The sequence below is a fragment of the Vollenhovia emeryi genome, unplaced genomic scaffold, assembly GCF_000949405.1.
Source record: "Vollenhovia emeryi isolate VEMERY1.0 unplaced genomic scaffold, V.emery_V1.0 DF939232.1, whole genome shotgun sequence".
Classification (NCBI taxonomy): domain Eukaryota; kingdom Metazoa; phylum Arthropoda; class Insecta; order Hymenoptera; family Formicidae; genus Vollenhovia; species Vollenhovia emeryi.
Genome location: NW_011967134.1, coordinates 464,101 through 482,107, shown reverse-complemented (window position 1 = coordinate 482,107; position 18,007 = coordinate 464,101). Strand labels below are relative to the sequence as shown.

The window sequence follows — 18,007 nt, the reverse complement described above, 5'->3', positions numbered from 1 at the left end:
TATATAGAAATTACATACAATTATATTAACGCGTTATTAGTTTTACGGAGATGTATGTATGTGTATGTGTATGGGTGTATAAGGAGGAATTATATATCTACAAAAGTTTTCAATCGGCCATAAAATTATCCATTGTCGAGTGACTTCTGCGTCTCATCTTTGAGAGACGTTCACAGATAATGACTTCTTCACGTATCATCAATTAATATTTCAGATAAAAATTATTTAATCAGAAAGGGTATTCGGGAAATGGTTTTTTTTCTCAGGGGATAACAACTTTCTTGAGAATATTATCTTATTTAATATCACCATGCATTCAAAATCATTACTCGCTTATTGTTAGTGAAGGAAACTGGACAAGGGAAACCAAAAGATACTTCAAACTTATTATATTCTTTAAGCTAGACAATTGTTTGCTGTAACATTAAAATTTTTGGACTATTAGTTTTAAGACAAAATCAAGAAACACTTTGAAACAAAAGTTACAAAATATTTCTAAATTAATAAAAATAAGATTTCCTCAAATAATATAGTACGATAACATAGAAAAGAACCCTTAAAAAGGAAACTTAGAGATGATAATGAAATTTAAATGAGGCAATAAACCAATAAATGTTAACATTTTTTTATTACGCATTAATATCTGTTTTGCGAGTTTTTATGAAACTGAACAAATCTATTGAATTTAAAGCAGTAAACTTTCATTATTTAAAAAAATGTATAATAAGTTAAACAATATTTTTATTTTCCATCTTTTATTGGGAAATGTTTTGCTTCCTCTTAGAGGAAGCTTTGTTATTTCTATTTTTATTATTTGGTTTATATTAAAATTTCAATTTCAAACAGTGCCAGTCTTGTTGTACTTTCTTGATTTTCTTGCTTTGCATACGTATCGTGAAATATAAATGTTAATACAAATAATCATCTTGCTTATGGGATACAATTTGTATAACAATCAAGCAAGAGTATTAAACTCGTAAATCGTTAAAATGTAATTTTATCTTCGCAAATTTTTAATACAAGACTTGAGTAACGAGATATTTAATATTAAGAATCAAAGTATTGTAAAAAAGGGAGGGGTTGAATTATCTATGATATATTTCTGTAGAAATGCTTACTCTCGTTGTTGCAAAGATCGAAATAATTACTATATTATTTTAGATTCCTTTTACATGACTTTTTTAATTAGATGAAACAGTCGATTTAAAAGTTAGATGATGTTGCTCTTGAAATATCAAAATTTTTTATAAGCAAAAAATCTAGGATGTCGCGTATGCTTCCTGAAACTGAATAACGTTTATCCGAAACATTTTCTTTAATTGATGATAAATAAATGTGTGCTTCGATCAGCGATGAAGGTGAATGTTATATGTTACCTTCGCTTAACGTAGCACGCTTTTAGCTATTTTATCTAAGGGGTTAATTAGAATTACAATGATATATACATAAAAGAGATGCGCGTTGCGTTGGCACAGCAAAGATGTGTGGCCCGGACTGCCATCCAGCGCTCAGCAGGAATTAGTTTGTGATTAATTAATGTAGCTGATATAATTTAGATTTTTGAACCTGCTTTTGTTATGGTCTTTCAACAGTTGCGTGTCAATTAAGAAAAATACGCATCTATTTCATTCGAGGAACATTCCGCGACTATACATTGAAATTTTATTCCATCTGGATTTCTTCTGCCGTGTATAAAAAATCGTGAAAATGTAACATTACAAAAAAACTCGATAAAGTCGTACAGTTTTAGCGAATAAAAATTCTCCGCGAAAATAGGATTAACTTAAAACCAAATTGAAAGCTGAGCTTGCGGATTTCTTGCACGAACTATCACGTATATATTCAAATAAGTCAGTGAAATTATTTTCTAGATATTTAGACAATGCAGAATATACTTTCGGTTAATCAAATAATACCCGTTCTTTGTGCATTACTGCAAGATGCGACAATTCCCGTTTTATTAGAAGCAACACTTTGACACGGTGATGAATAGAATAAATAATTTAAGTTTGAATCTTATTTGAAATTTTTATCTTTATTCCAGGTATGAATAAAAAGACATTAATTAATTATCTACATGTATTATCGGCTTTCCTCGCAGCGTCGCCCACTGCCAGGCCAGTACTTATTAAACGGTTGGCAGTCCCGGCTTTAATGGAATGTTGCGATTATATTATCTAATTAATGCGAACGATACAGTCTACGGCTATCGCGTCACGTAATTATACTGTCTTCGTTCGTGCCTCATATCGTCATGTTCCTCGCATTGTTCACGTTCCTTTCTCCTGTCGCGATATATCAAATAATAATCTAAAATTATAAAGCCGCCCGATTTTATATTGTATTTACTAACAACAATATCGCCCTCTCGCATTTGCGCAAGCTAAATGTGTGTATTATGTAATGTTGCCCCTTTATTTTCACTTTTCAAATTAGCTGATTAAAATTCTGTACATTGATTCTCGACTTGGTTTCCGCTGGTCCGAATATGCTGCTTCCGGAAACACATGACGGTTAAAAAGGAACCTAGTTTCTTAAATCATCGCAATTTTGTTCAACAAGAGTAACTTCGTATACATTGGCAAGTTTATAGGTTTTTTTACCAATTATTCAAAATCTATGTTTTTAAATATTGAAGATAAAACGTTGGAAATTTTTGTAGTCGTGTTGTATATACTCTTAGCATTTTCGCCGAATTAGACCTGTGTGAAATATTGAGTGCTGTCCTGATAGAAGATGGTAAGAAGAGATATAAAAATCACAAGTGAAATACAATCTTGTCACAGGTTGCTACTCAAGATTTCACATTTCTCTGCGGCAATGTTAAAAAAATCTCGTTTGTTCTTATTGTTATCTTAATATATCCTGAAATGATCAATACATTCGCGCTGGATTTTGAAAATTTTTGCTCGCCTAGTACGTTATATCTGCATCGCTTACTCAATCTGCTACGGAACAACAATTGTTCAATATACGCAATTAAAATTTTCAGCTCACGCACGTTATTTATGCGGTATGTTTTCTAAATCATTTGATAATAATAAGATAAACTTATTTGGTTTTTTTTGTGGAAAGTAAAATGTACGATTTATCATATAAATTATGGTTTGTTATATTTGACGCTGATAGCAAATGTGTTAAACAATCGGAACGTATATGTTTTCGTGTGTAATTTATCTCAATGTTCAATTCCATTATAAATTATGACTTGATCTTAATATGAATCTACTTGTAGTTTCTCACGCTTTATATTAAAAAATGGCTAACGCAAGTACGAGAAGCTTTTTAAATGCTCCTAGTCTATTCGTAATTGGAAATTCATTTCTCTCCGCTTTCTTATGACACAGGGCTAGCTTTAAAAGCACGATAAAGTCAGTTTTAAACAGAGCGTTATTTATGTACATTATTCGTATATGCAAATGGTATCTAACAGTACATTTGTATACATATGTAAATTTATACGCTTCCCCAGTCCTTTTCAATTTAGAAATATTAATATTAATGTATAACAATTCTTTCTACTGTCATATATCTCGTGTTAAGGTACCTAGTTCAGATGTTTCTATTACACAAACATCGTTATATTTTGTAAAAGGCTTGCCAGCCGGGATCGAACGCGGTGAACGGGGGGCATGGCAAAAATTTATTTAAGGAAAGACAGACTTTTACAAAGTCAGCGCATAAATCTAATTAGCTGCCTCTCTTATTTAACACATCTCGTTTCCCCAAGTAGCAGACTATGGTGTACGTATAGTCTATGCGAATTAAAAACGAATGTGTTTTTGCGTTAGTGCACACGTATGTGTATGCACGAGTCTGTGTATCCATACAGGATGTTAAAAAGTTAGACTGACGAGCTTTAGCGGAATATAAACGATTTCGAGAGAAAAACGCGTTTTTTTTTGGTAACAATATTTTTTGCCGAAAAAGTATTACTAGTAAAAAGAGTGTTTCTTCCTCAACCTTCTTTATATTCTCTCAAGGTTTGCCGGTTTAAATTTTCAACATCTTGTATGAATATACACACATATATGTGTATATATATATGTATATATGTACGTATGTATGTATATGTATATGCGCAGCAATGAAAATGCAATATATGTATAATATCAATGTATCACTGCTGCCCGTGTGACGAGTAGCATAACGAATGAATCCTCGATCTTGTTTAAAATGATCTCAACGATAAAAAACAGTTCTATGTATTTACACGACTTCCCTTCTTGCTTACACAGCACGCAGTTACCACCATACATGCGGCTATCTACATCGAGCCCTATCGTCGAACGCGAAAGCACTTGAACAACGTTTCGTTTTTACCCTGATCTTTTAACGTCCAACGTTCAATGGGTGAAAATCGGTAAGGTGTCTACTGTACTGTTCGCTCGAGGCGTGTTAGAATTTACGCGGCAGTGTTGGTTAATGAGCGACGAGAAAGTAACGCATGAAACGGCGGAAAGTGCCTGTCGAGCATGCACGAAATTGTATTCCTTCGTGTTGTGGTGGTCTTGGAACTTAACTTTAACGTTCGGTAAATAAGCACCCTTCACACCAATGCGTTATACCTAGTTAGCGATATAAATTGTTGCAAGAATTAATTAGAAATTTACCCGCATGTAGATGAATCGAGATCTGCTGGTGCGATCAAAGTTGGACGAACGCATCCACGCAAAGCTGATCCTGACTTAGAATGTCACGCGTCGAAAGTGCACTTTCTGCCGTTTCTCGATATTCTAAAAGCTTCTCGAGACGCTCATAGTTAGAGGCACTCTGTCCGCGATTGAGCTGTCAAGTAAATGCGCACGTGTAATCGTATCGCAATCGTTATTGTAACGCCAGCAGAACCAGTTTACGCCATTATCTATAATCCCGCACATTCCGATTCCTTCTGTCAGAGTTTCTTCGAGGACCGCGTCGCCATGCTAACGGCGTAGACAAGTAAAAAATCTAAATAACTACGAATTAAACATATATATAACACGTCGAGTTTACTAAAAATTAATTGTACTTTATACGATAATATTAATGCGACTTGTTTTAAACAGTTGGACGTTTCGTAAACGTCCCGCGCAATTAATATTGCATCAACATAGAATTGAGATTAATTTTTTGACTAAGTTAAAAAAGTATTATAAAAATAGCAAACTAAAAGTTTATAACTTCTATTTTAGACACTAAGGTATTAGGTACTAAACACTTTGTTAATTTCCCAGAGTCAAGTCTGCTGAGAAAATTTTGCAAGTCGCGCTATCTATAAGCCGGCAGATTACTCAGACAGTCAGTAAATAATCATATGCGCTCTCCTTCCAATTCTCCCTTTTGTTGCAACCTTATGTAACAATAATGTTTGCACTCTTTTTCTAACATGCATATTCCTCGAAGAAACTACATACTGTTGCCACTATATGCCTGAGTGAGAGCCAAGCTCTTAACGAACACGCTCTCATCCGTATTCCCCGCTATTACCAGTACTCACAGCACGGCAATAAGTGCACAACGATATTCGAATTAGTCTTACTTAGATCTCTCTCTCTCTCTCTCTCTCTCTCTTTTCTCTCTTTCTTGTTTCTTCTATACTTCACTCTGTCCTATTGGTTATCTTAAACAAAACGCATAAATGAGGCACTTGCCCGAATCTATACCGGCCATATTAACACTCCATTCCTGTTATAGATCAAGATCTGCCAACAATTAATACACGGAAGGCACGCCTCGTCTCTCTTCGCGCGAATGCTTAAATGTCTCTACGCAGTGTTTTTCGTTTTATCTTGCATCAGTCTAAGCACCTAACAGGCCACTGCTACGAACACAGTCCTCATATGGTATCACATTACATTACTACGGTTCAATCTTGTCGTCGTTGTTGTCGGCATACGCTTTCCCTTACATTCGACTTTTCTATTATTATCATCGAGACAAATAAAAGAAAAAGACTTGAAATTGAATCCTATACAGAGCGATTCCACAGTCGCGTGTGTGGAATCGCGCGACGGACAATACTTGGCAAAGCTTGAAAATACCATAAAAAAGTAGATCCTGGGCTTATCACGAGACTATTCGCCGTCGACTATTACGTGTCGCTACGTGAACACGACCGCATTTTTCCGCGGCAACTTTCAGCCACGTGTTCACTATGAAGCTACGGGAAAAGAGGGGAGGGGATTTCGCTGCACGTAGTACCATATCCATGACAGTTCCCGGCTCTCCTTACGTTGTAGAAGATACATACAGTTATTTCTCACTTTCAGCACTGCTAGTTTCTCAAGGTGCACAAAGTCACGTTGCTAGATGTTGCTCGTTATCAGACCATAAACGGAGCGAGTCACCTCGTCCGGTGATGCGAAAGTACTGTCACTCCCGCGGCGCTTCGTGAGTCAGTCCTCGCCGAAAGCACACAGAGTTCGTGCCGTCACGTTTACGATAGTTCCTGTCCCTCAGCAGGAAATTGTCGTCCTCGCCGTTGTATTGGACCAGAGACTGAGATCGCGGCGGCGGACTATGCGCGGCCATGTACGTGACCATGTTGTTGAAGTTTGGCAGGAACTGCGGGTTGAAGAGCGACAGAATCTTCTCGTTGAGCTCGCGCGGACTCCGGGTGGGCACCATATAATGGTCCCGCGTGTTGCCCGTCGCCCCGTGCTGCCGGTCGTACGGATCGTCCTCGGTGGCGGGACGACGCCCGCAGAGATCGTCGAGACTGTTCGCGCTGTCGCTGCCGCCGGAATCCTCGAGCTCGCAGGTCGGTCGCGCGTTCATCAACGTCGTCTCGACGCACTCGGACTGGTGGTACTGAGTACATCTCTGGGCCGTATCGTAGCCATCGAGGTACTCCAGCGTGCACACCTCGTCATTCGCGATACTCTCGTAATGATCCTCGTCCAGCTTGTGCGTGTTGTTGGTGTGGTCGGTGGCGATACCGGTGGTGAGGCTTGTGGGCGTCGTCCCATCGTCGTCCTCGTCGTCGTCGCCGTCCTCGTCGTTGCGCTCGTCCGATTCCGCGAGGTCGGAGGAAGAGGAGGTGGAAGATGCGCCAGAACCCGTCGGGTCCTGCGGCAAGCCTCAAACGGCTCTGTGTCGCCTTCTGTATCATATGTACGTTTTCTTCACCTTTTGCACTGGCTTGTTCTCCGCGGACGAATTCGCGTTCTTGCCATTTGGGTTCTTGGGCGGTACGTTCAGCACAAGGTTGATGGACTTGTTGTTGAAGCCGGGCGACTCCGAGCTCTCTGTTAGCCGATTCAGCTGTTGCCGTTGTTCCGACGGTTCCGGGTACGACGAACCCCGTAGTCTCTGAGAGAACCAGAAACCGAAGGCGAAACCGGCCACCAGGGAACAGAAACAGGTCCCTATTAGCGCGCCCGTCAATGTTTGGGCCGAATATACCACTGGTGTCACAGTCACGCCTGCAATCAGAATGTAACAGGTTCAACAATATGTAATATTAGTCTCTTGCGAAAACTGCTCGCGCGTTCTGTCTCCAGTCTTTCGAACGGTGAGGAAAAATTTAAGCGACAAAAAGAGCGAAGGAGGATTTCATAATAATGGAGCAACAAGATACAACCGATTTTGGCAGACATCGTATCACCCGCACAAACACAACAAACGTGACAGAACGTTTCGTTATTGGCAGTAAAATTAAGTGACGATATAATTAGAAAGCTGATCATGCTATATAAAAAAATGAAAAAAAGTTTTTTTTCATACGAGACTTTGTTTTTAAGAGCATAGATTTAAAACATCACAAAATCTACATATCAATATAAATCAGCAATCGAGAAGAAAGAATTGTAATTAGAATAAATTAATCGATAACTGTGCAGTCTTTAAATAGAAAAGAATGTTCCATTTTTTGCAAATCCGATTTTCTCTCCAAGACGAAGCTTTGTACAAGAAAAAGAAAAATTACAGTGATGTTTCTGTATTATCAATTTTTCATATGGAATCATCAGCTTCTCAGTTAGGTTCAGTTAACCAATAACGGATTATTCTGTATGCTAGCGTACGGATAAGAAGGATTAGTTGCAAACATAAAAATAAATCCGCTTTAGTGAACAAAATACCATGGGAGAAGTTAAAGCGGGATCACGTATTATGAGAGAGGGATTTTCGACTTCGCACAAGGTAACTATACATGCCGGAGTGACGTGATGATGGACAAGATCGCAGATGGTTACCTTGAGGCTCATTAGCTCTCGGTTGTGTACGGCCGTACTGATTTTCCCGATCCAATTCGATGATGATTTCATTCTCCCGTTCGTCGGGCTGCTCGTTGCGCCCAATTTCGGACGCCACTGCTGGCTGGACGGACTTCGTTACCTCTGAAGTCACCAATATGATGATAGACGACAGATGATTACGTACAAAATGATTTCGCATTCTTATTGCGACGTACACTAGGCACCATGTGTGTTTAAGCATTGCGTTTACATTTAGACATTCACATAAACTAAAATCATATACCTAATTAAAAATTTTGTTTTTTGAATTGTTTTTAATATGACGTCTGTCGTTTGATAATTTCTATTTTTAACTCCTGCGACCTCCTTGACTCGCACCTCAAGAATTTAAATTTCCGAAATCTATATCTCGCAAAATCGAAAAAACATCAGGAGAACATGACCGACGAGGAGGTCGAGTTATCCAAAATTCCAAGAATTTCATTTATACTACCAAGAATTTTAATTTCCGAAATTGATATTCCACAAAATCGAAAATGCATGAGGAGACCATGACCGGCGAGGAGGTCGCACTATCAAAAACTCGAAAAATTTTCAAGGAATTTAAATCTCCGAAATCTATATCCTGCAAAATCGAAAAAGCATGAGGAGGTCGCACTATCAAAAATTTTAAGAATTTCATTGATACTCCCAAGAATTTCAAATACTTTAAAGTCATAATCAGTGTACATTAAGCGTCATTAATATGAACATCTTATGCGTCCGACCAGGAAGTGCTGCGAAAATATACATAACGCCTAGCGTACGCATGAATATACCATGAAATAGCTGATCGTGAGCTGTGTTAGCCGTGCGAGCAGTATTCTTAGCATAGTTGAACTTGCGAAAATATTATTTAATTGATTCAGACCTGACGCACGTTATAATGTACACATACTTGATGAAAAATTGTTCAAGTTGGAGTTTGGCCGTACAGTTTGGATATATTATTATGTAGGTACATACATATGTGCTCTATTTTTCAGAATAAATGTTTCAGTAAATGTTTTTGACTCCATCTTTCTCATAATTTTTCAAATCAAGTTTTATGTAAAATTAAACAGAAAAAGTCAGATCTGAAGACGTATAATGTTCATTAAAAGTTACAAGGAGTTGCCCCTTAATATTTGTTGCCCATATATTCTTTAGCAGTGTATTCGACAAAGAAAGCATGACCACAAAACAAACGATCACATATTTAAAAATTGCCACATATTAGATTTGTGTATGTCAGCCGAGCTGTCTCTCTTCCATTTTTCACGTTTAAAATGAAATAATTATAAATTGAAGTCCGCAGGTGAGGAGAACAAAGTGAAAGAGCTGTTATTAAAATAAATACATTTAGTAAAGGAGCTAGGAAAGTTTTGTAAACTTAGAAAAGATTGCCTATTTTTTAACAATTTTCTATTAAAATTTGTAATTTCCTATTTTATAATCTTACGACCTTCCTTTCGCAGAACGAGCACTGGATGCTAGGGAACAAACTTGATTATTCCGGTTGAAAGTACAAGTTCGAATAGACCACGGTGCGTCAGGAACTGCGCAGGAAACTTTTTAAAAATCTAGAAACTTTTTAAAACCCATATGTTGAGTTCATACATGGTATATGAATGCAAGATTGAACGTACGTACGATTCTCTTGGTTCTGAACAATAATCAAAAATAAATTCGAGCGAACTGCTTTCGAAATATTCAGATTTCGAAATAGAAACGTTCGAGTTTCAAGTTTGGGAAATGTGTATCAGTCAAATCAGCCCGTACAACTTCTTCTGTATACGTAGAAAAAGAAAGTTAAAGTTAAAATAAAAAATAAAATGGAAGAGAGAATCAGGTCATCAAGTTATTAAACAAGCGGATTATCCGCGCGTAATATTATCATAATATTCATCTCGAGGAACAATCCACGGGCGTCTTAATAATGTGCAATATAGTTTACAAAGACAGTACCTGGTTCGCGTCCGCAGTTTTTGTGTCTACCGGTCGGGATGTCTTGGAATAGTGTCTTATCGGCGTCGTTGTCGTGGAGTTTCGTCAGCACCGCCACGCAGAGGTTCGCGGTCGCGTCCCAGGCGCAATGAGGATCTTGTAAGGCGACGCAAGATCTGCAAGTAGCCGCAGCAAGCGAGTCGCAATGATGTAAGGGAACGGCGCGGATCTCAGAATCCGCGAACACCACCAGCTTGCTGGCTTCGCCAGCTAGATGAACCACTAGAAGGTCTTTGACCGCTTGGCCTGCAACAACGAATCGCATATCACGACGTAAATTAATATGAATCGTGCATTATTTCCAAACGTCATTCCATTAGTTTGAAAAAGACTTCGCGTGCTCTATATATTTCGAGAAAAAAAATTGCAGATATTATTTACCGCATACGGTGTGATTTACAAGCACATCCCTTTAAATTTTTATCGGAAATAACGCAACAAGAAGTACGCAAAGCTTCTTAGGAACTTTTTAAATGAAGCATCGAATTTCTTATTCAATCCCAAGTCGTTCTCCCGTTTGACTATACTCTACATTCCATCGTACGAGAAGATTGTACCGAAACCAAACGCGCTGAAAATTCCAACGAATTCAGATAGTTTGCGTTGCAATTGATCTATTCAAATCAGCCATATGCATCAAGATTTCCCTCTTCTTCCCCATTTCAAGGGTTTAAATATGAAATGTCTCGAAAAAACTTTCGTAAAACAACGCGAGCACTTCAAATGGATATTCGGTTGCATCGTGATTAATTTCCATTCATTTTTCACGTTATAATACACAATTTGTGTACAATATAGGATTTGTGTTTCCGTAAATAATTATGCGATATAAAAATCTACACAGACGCATGTATAACGAGAAAATATTTTTTACTGAAAAATATTTTTGTATTCAACTCGCGAAATAATGTGATTACAAAATTTACAGTCAATTCACTTACCAAATCTTAACACTTGGACGTCGCTGACAATAACTTGACCGACATTGTCACGCGATTCCGGTGCCCGTGTATTAAGTGCCTTCAAAACGCGGCCGTCATCTGCCGTGCAACAAGTAAATCTCGTTAATCTCGCAGAAATATAAATCATCGTTATTTCAAATACAATATACATGATTTATTATAATAATTATGTTATTATAGATAATAGACTGACCATTATTATAAATATAATAATGATATGTAATTATGTATAAGTAATAATAACTGATACATTATTCTAAATAATTAAATAAATAAATTATTGTACCTGTTCCGATATACAGTATATCGTAAACTTTACCATCCAATGCCTTTACTTGAGGATCCACGGCAACTTTGGTAAATCTATAACTGCAAACGTTAAAGTTTCCGTGTAGTAATAGCGTATTAGATTACAAATATTTAGCCATTAATGCTATTAAAAAATATGTAATTAAAATAATAGCTTTAAAAATAACTTTCGAGAAAAAATTGCAATAAAATTAAAAATGAAACTTTCTTTTTCCACGTAATAATACCTTCTTATTTTTCAATTTAACGGTAAAAAATTGGAAAGTTGCAATAAATTACTGATTTCTTTAACAGGGAATATTCGTCCAAAATTGACAAAAAAGCCACAATTAAAAAATGTTGCGGCAAAGTGTAGGTAACTACACTAGAACAATAAATACGTTATTGTTAAAAACATATTCGTGAAGCTATGTTGCATTTATCGGCCGAGTTACTCACTTGAAACTGGTTTTAGTTATCACAGGTAACGAAAAGTAGGATTGCACCGCGTCGTCCATGAGGGGATGCGCTTTGACGAAATTGACAGTGATATCCGGAAGTGTTCTGGAATCGTTAACACAGGCACCGGGTCTGGGTTCAGGCACCTTTTCCGGAAGTACTCGCAGCCAGTTGCTGTTTATAGTCTCTTGCTCTTTGAAAGCACCCTGGAAGACCTCGAGAATGTTGTCCATAGAGAAAGCGCAGATAGCTGAGCCGCCGATGGAGTTTACCGGGGTCGTGAAAACCCCGTACACCAGACGCGCGGACTTGCCCGCGTATCTACCGTCCGTAACGTCGCTCGTTGATTCTAAATAACAGATAGGAACCATTTTTGTCTTATACGTTCGCGTTAATAAGGGCAGACATTCAAAATACCTCCTGATCGATATTTCGTCAGTTACATAGCATGTTAAGAAAAATATGAATCTTATAAAATACACGAAGGATATGCATAGCAAAATGATTTGTATAATCTGGTCGAAGTGAATATCGCTTCTCTATATAAACTATTTTTCAATTGTCCAACACCGAAGTCGATGATAATACTATCTACAATTCATTGGACTTAAATTCATGAAAATTGACAGAGAAAATTGTTCACGTATTGTGCATCGATTCGATTAAATAACGTCGTCTAATTTCATGTTACTCCTTTTACTTTTACCGTTCGTACTTATTATCGTACTTAAACCAAATACTTTCTTCTCGCAATAATATCTTGCCATATTAATTGAATAATGAAAAAATTCAAGTTAACGAATTTTCGACTCCAACGTCAATTTCATCTGTTATCAGTTCCTCTTACACGTTTGGACATTTGGTTCGATTTCATAAAACGGCGCTCGGGCACGTAACGGCGATTAATAAACATGTCCCATCATTAGTCTTATCTTAGTTCCGCGATTAGATACAAAGTTGGAACAATCAGGGAAGCAGCCTGTGATTTCGCGGCATCTCTCAGACATCTGGAGACGCGCCAACTTCGCGGAGCCCAGCATCGGGATTTCAATTCGATATGCGCGGCGACAATATTCTACGAGAATAGAGCACTCCTCTCGTTCATTCTCCATTCCTACCGGTCCTAAACGCGATAGTGCACGGCTATTGTGCTTCACACTCGAGATTAGTCCATTTCGCTCTACGATAGATAGCTAGAGTGACTTATCCGATTGCGTTGTACGTGTGGAATGGACGAGAAATCCGAAAATCAATAAATGCGGCGAAAAGTAGCAGGTAAATATAGAAAAAAAAACACTTTAGAAATATCAAACGTGCGAATGTCTTTACTACAATACTACTAAATAGACAGTTACGCTTATTGCAAAGGAATGCGATTCGCCGCGCTTTTTGTGCAACAACGCGTTTCTAATATTCATATTTGCAAATACTGTAACAGTTGCCGCTCTCTCACGCTAAAACATTTGCGTGCAAATGCAAATATTGGAAGTGCAACTATTGCTGCAGCGCAATACTAATGTATAATATTTGTATTTGCAAGTAACGTTGCAACTCGTCCCTCTCTTTTCTACGTAAATATAAACATTAGAAATATTATATATAATATGTATGTGAACTACTCAAGAAAGCCCATAACGGTATGCATTTTGGATAAACTTGCCAACGTTTTTTTTCGTATTTAACGAGATGAGAGCAAAAGTGAGATTTCCAAACATGTCACAAATGAAAAACTTTAAAAAATGTTTCAAATAAACGTTTTTGAGAGAGAAATGTGATGTGATAAATCTTTTATAACGCGACTGACATTAATATTATCAATATTTTTGTAGATGAAGAAGGGTAATGTATATTTTTAACATAATTTTATTCTCTCTCTTGTAACCATTTTGCATGTAAAAGCAAAGTTATTTTAGTATATTAAGACTGAAAGCCATACAAAAATCAATAGTCTGTGAGATATCTCATATTTTATTCTGAGATATTATGATGTAAAATATGAAATATTTTGTAGCATGTTCAATTTTTGATAACCGTATTTCTATATTTTTCTACACAAGATAATGAGATATATTGATTTGTGTTTGTTTTTTTAAAACAATTGATTTGTATAAAAACTACATAAAAAAATATAACGCAATTAGAAGTATATGTAACTTGCGATACAGCACGCGGCAAACGAGTGATACGAAATATTAAATCCAATTCCAGTCAGTCTTTCTATGGGTGTCTTCGAAAGAGCAACTTTTAAAGTCTTTAAAACTGCATTTTCTTTCTTACAATTTCGTAGAACGCGAAAGTATATCGGGCGGAAATCTCGGGGAAACTTAAAAAGTAGACGAGAGCGCGGTATATGTACTAAGTGGGAACTAACGCGGCGCAGAATCGAAGAGGCTCTTTTACGAGGACCTTTTAGGAGAGCGTGCGAGAGCCCTCGTTTGAAACTACTCGGGCGTAGTCACGATCGAAGCCGCGAAAGGACCGCGCATATGCATACTCACGTATTTCGTTGAAATAGAAGGGGTACTCTCCCGGTACCGAACAGTTGAGTCTCGCTTTCAGGAAACTCGTCCATCTGTCGCTAAATGCGTGTGGCCCGCCCTTATCATGCTGACAGACTCTGCCAACCCGCGAATAGACCGACTGTAAGGCGAATCAAACTTGTAAATCGGTTATACTTCATATTTTTCCATTTCTATATCTTTACGGACGAATCCATGTTATTTTCCAGATGTTATAAGAGCCCTTCCCTTTCAAACGCTCAACACAAGAATTACAGCAGGGAATTTCTTTAATACTAATAAGTAAAAAATTCAGAGGCGCATGCACGTACCTGCCTTCAAACTATTTACAAAGTTTCAAATCTTAATGAATTTTCCTTGAAAGGCATCACGAGTAAACGTATAAGTTTACAAAATTTACGCGTTAAGGATTAACAAGTATCGAATGAAGAAAATTATTATCTCTCACCTTTCCGCAGTTCATGTATTCCACGGCTGTTTCGCGATAAAAGAAGAATACATATTCCTGATACGCGAATGAACTGACAAAGTTGGGACCTGAAATAATGAGATTGCATCGAGTTCTATTATATCATCGAAATCGCTCTACAGAATGTTACACGTATTTTACAGCACTTTTTTCATTCATTATTTATTCCATAATAAAAACGTAATTGTTTCATTTGTTAGCGATAAGACCGACCTAAATATTATGGTTAATAACTTCGTATTTCTTACAAATTTACATAATTTATACAATAATGTATAAATTTACATAATTTATAATATAATTTCTTATAATTATATATTATAATTTGTATTGTAAATTCATACTTCAATAAATTAAACAAATATTTACATAAAGTGGTATTTCAAAATCAAATTGTTGGTTTGGTACTTTGAATCATTATCCTGTAATAGATATGTTTTTATTCTTTAAATAAGACGATATCATAATTCTCACATGATTCTAATAATATTTCGGTTATACTCGCGTTTATGAAAATTTCAGATAACAAGCCAATTAATAAAAAACGCGATTATCAAGGAAATTAAGCAATTAAATCATTTTATTGCTCCGATTTAAATTGCAAGTAATACAAAGTTCCTAATTTCTAATTTCACAAATTTATCTAGCGAATCCCGCTGGAAGCGGGATAAAAGAAATCTCTGTAGTAAGTAAATACGCGCATATTGGAATTAAACGTCGAACGCGATCTTCGCGTTATAGAATATCGAATATCGCAAAGATTGTTTGCGCAGAATGTAACGTATAAACTGATAAAATTGCAAAATACCATCGCGGACGTTCCGTATTCCGATTATGATTTCTAGGATCTTACCATTCAACTGATTGAGATCCGAGCGTTCGGTGCGAATTTTCTCCCTGTGAATCAGCGGCTCGCCACCGGAGAAGTCAGCCACCGTCGCGGCGTATAACTGTCCTTCTGAAACATGCATAAACGTTTCCGTCAGTCAGTCGCACCTTCCACATTTGCAAGCTAAACGAGCACCATCAGGTCGATGGTTATATACAGAGGCTCTCAGGGTTAATTCATCCTCCTACTAACGCGTCTCTCGGAAATTGCCCGTTGAATTTACGTCGACGGTACTATCCGCAGGATGGTTCACGTGTGTGCACGCACCGGGATGACATTCTATGGCATGACCGAACTTTCGCTTCCCACTATCAAAGTCCTCGAAGGACGAAGGGGAGACCTTCGAGCCCCTAAACGATGTCATATCTTGGAGTCTACGTGAGCGATTATACCGAGCTCAATTTCGCCAGTCATTCCGTGAATTCGTGACTTTTCCATATTAATTTCAGCATAACTGCATACGTTCGATCCCTATTTTGTTCTTCGACATTTTTCTTTTCGCAATTCCTCAAAATAGTAATGTAAGACCCAGTAGCTCTAGAATTAATCCTTAAACTTGCATTGTCAAAGGCGAACAGTATTTCGGAACGAAAAATTAGTTTTTCTTTTTAAAACGTTTATCGATTTATGTCTATATACAATAATCTTGCTATTATTTTTACGTACAATACATTTGCACATTTTGTATAAATAAACATTAATTTCATAATTAGAAGAACGACAAATATACAAAAATTATTAAATTGGAGATATTTAATAAAATTGCTCGGCGAAAACAGAGAATATATTCAATAAAGATAGATACAAAAATGGATACAAAGTCATAATAATTATAAAGAAAATATTAAATATCTTCTCATGTCTTATCCTTTTTTTTTAAATTTAAATTCAATATATAAAACTGTAGAAAAATATGAAACAAAAAGCTGTCTATATGCATATACTTTATTAACTTAATCACCATGTAATTTATTTATACTGCACAAAGTATTTGCTTTTTCATTGAAATTTGTCTATTATAACATTCACAACTCGAAGTGGAAATAATAGATGTGCGAACAAAGTAGGTTCCGTAAGGGAATTTAAACGCAAAAGCAGCATAGAGGGAAGTAGGTAGCGTGATAATATTAATGTTAAAACGGGAGAAGAACATACATTTTAGAAGGACATACATAATCACCAAAGAGTGGTAGAAACCCTAGTTCTATTAATATTACGTTGGTGCAAAAGGAGATTTTGTCGTAAAATATTTGTCAAATAATAAAATTAAAAATAAAACTACGTAGTTCCAAGATCATTTTTTAGTATCCGAATACATTGTTTCGATATGTCTGTCATCTACAAGAAGACTTCTTTTTCGAACGTCTTAGGAAAACGTTTAAACTTTTGTACAACAATGAGAAAATCCACTTCAAATAGGTTAAAAAGCAGGTGAAAATAATTGTTAAGGGAATTAGGTTATTAATGATCTATAAATATATTTACAAGAGAGAGTGGTGGGCACACATCTATATGTGATGTGCATTACAATTAAAACCTGAAGAATCTTCATAAAAATTATATGATAACTACTGTTATATATAAATCAGTAATACTTTTCTATAAAAATAGTTGAAATATAATTGTGTTACTTCAAATTTAATAGCATATGCAAATATAACGTAGGACAGGTGTTTGAAATACCCGTTAAAATTAAGTTTATCAAAGATATATACGTACGTTTTCATTAGCATTGTACACATAGAATCAGTCAGAATAAACACAGTGCACAGAACGAACGAACGAACGAATGTAATAAATATAATTTTGGACTATGATAAAAGATAAAACTAATATGTAATAAGTAATTATCATTTTTTTAAATTATCCCACTTAACGAATCGGTCAAATCGAATAATTCATTATGTATATTCATAAATATCTGCGTCCGAAAAGTGACAATACAAATATAGCTTATTTACTGTTAGACAACAGTTATATCAATGTTATTATTATACATATAAGCATGACACGTTATCGCGAAACGAATAACACATCTACAAAAACTAAAATGAAAATGTCGATAAAACAAAAAATAATAGTTTTTATATTACGTCCCTAAAGTTCTACATGAAGGAGGACACGATTCCAGAATAACGATGCATGGCACATACGAAAATGAGAATTAATTTTTACACAGACTTGCGTCCACGTATTAGCATAAACGAGAGGATCAA

The 18,007-nt window shown here is 36.4% G+C and overlaps 1 protein-coding gene across 3 annotated transcripts in view; it reads right to left on the bottom strand.

Annotated features, from left to right (window-relative positions):
• Positions 1-7,061: 7,061 nt before the first annotated feature.
• The window catches only part of LOC105560356 (semaphorin-1A-like), a 219,804-nt gene continuing 208,858 nt past the window's right edge, over positions 7,062-18,007 (bottom strand). For 2 of the 3 annotated variants that reach the window (XM_012009413.1, XM_012009415.1), the window contains 9 exons: positions 15,756-15,860; positions 14,882-14,970; positions 14,413-14,554; positions 11,915-12,263; positions 11,454-11,536; positions 11,147-11,245; positions 10,167-10,451; positions 8,178-8,321; positions 7,062-7,406 (listed from right to left, as the gene is read on the bottom strand). In XM_012009413.1, coding sequence (XP_011864803.1) covers positions 7,090-7,406; positions 8,178-8,321; positions 10,167-10,451; positions 11,147-11,245; positions 11,454-11,536; positions 11,915-12,263; positions 14,413-14,554; positions 14,882-14,970; positions 15,756-15,860 — 1,613 coding nt within the window. In that variant the 3' untranslated portion in view covers positions 7,062-7,089. The remainder of the gene's footprint in view (positions 7,407-8,177; positions 8,322-10,166; positions 10,452-11,146; positions 11,246-11,453; positions 11,537-11,914; positions 12,264-14,412; positions 14,555-14,881; positions 14,971-15,755; positions 15,861-18,007) is intronic. The other variant, XM_012009414.1, reaches the window with a different exon arrangement.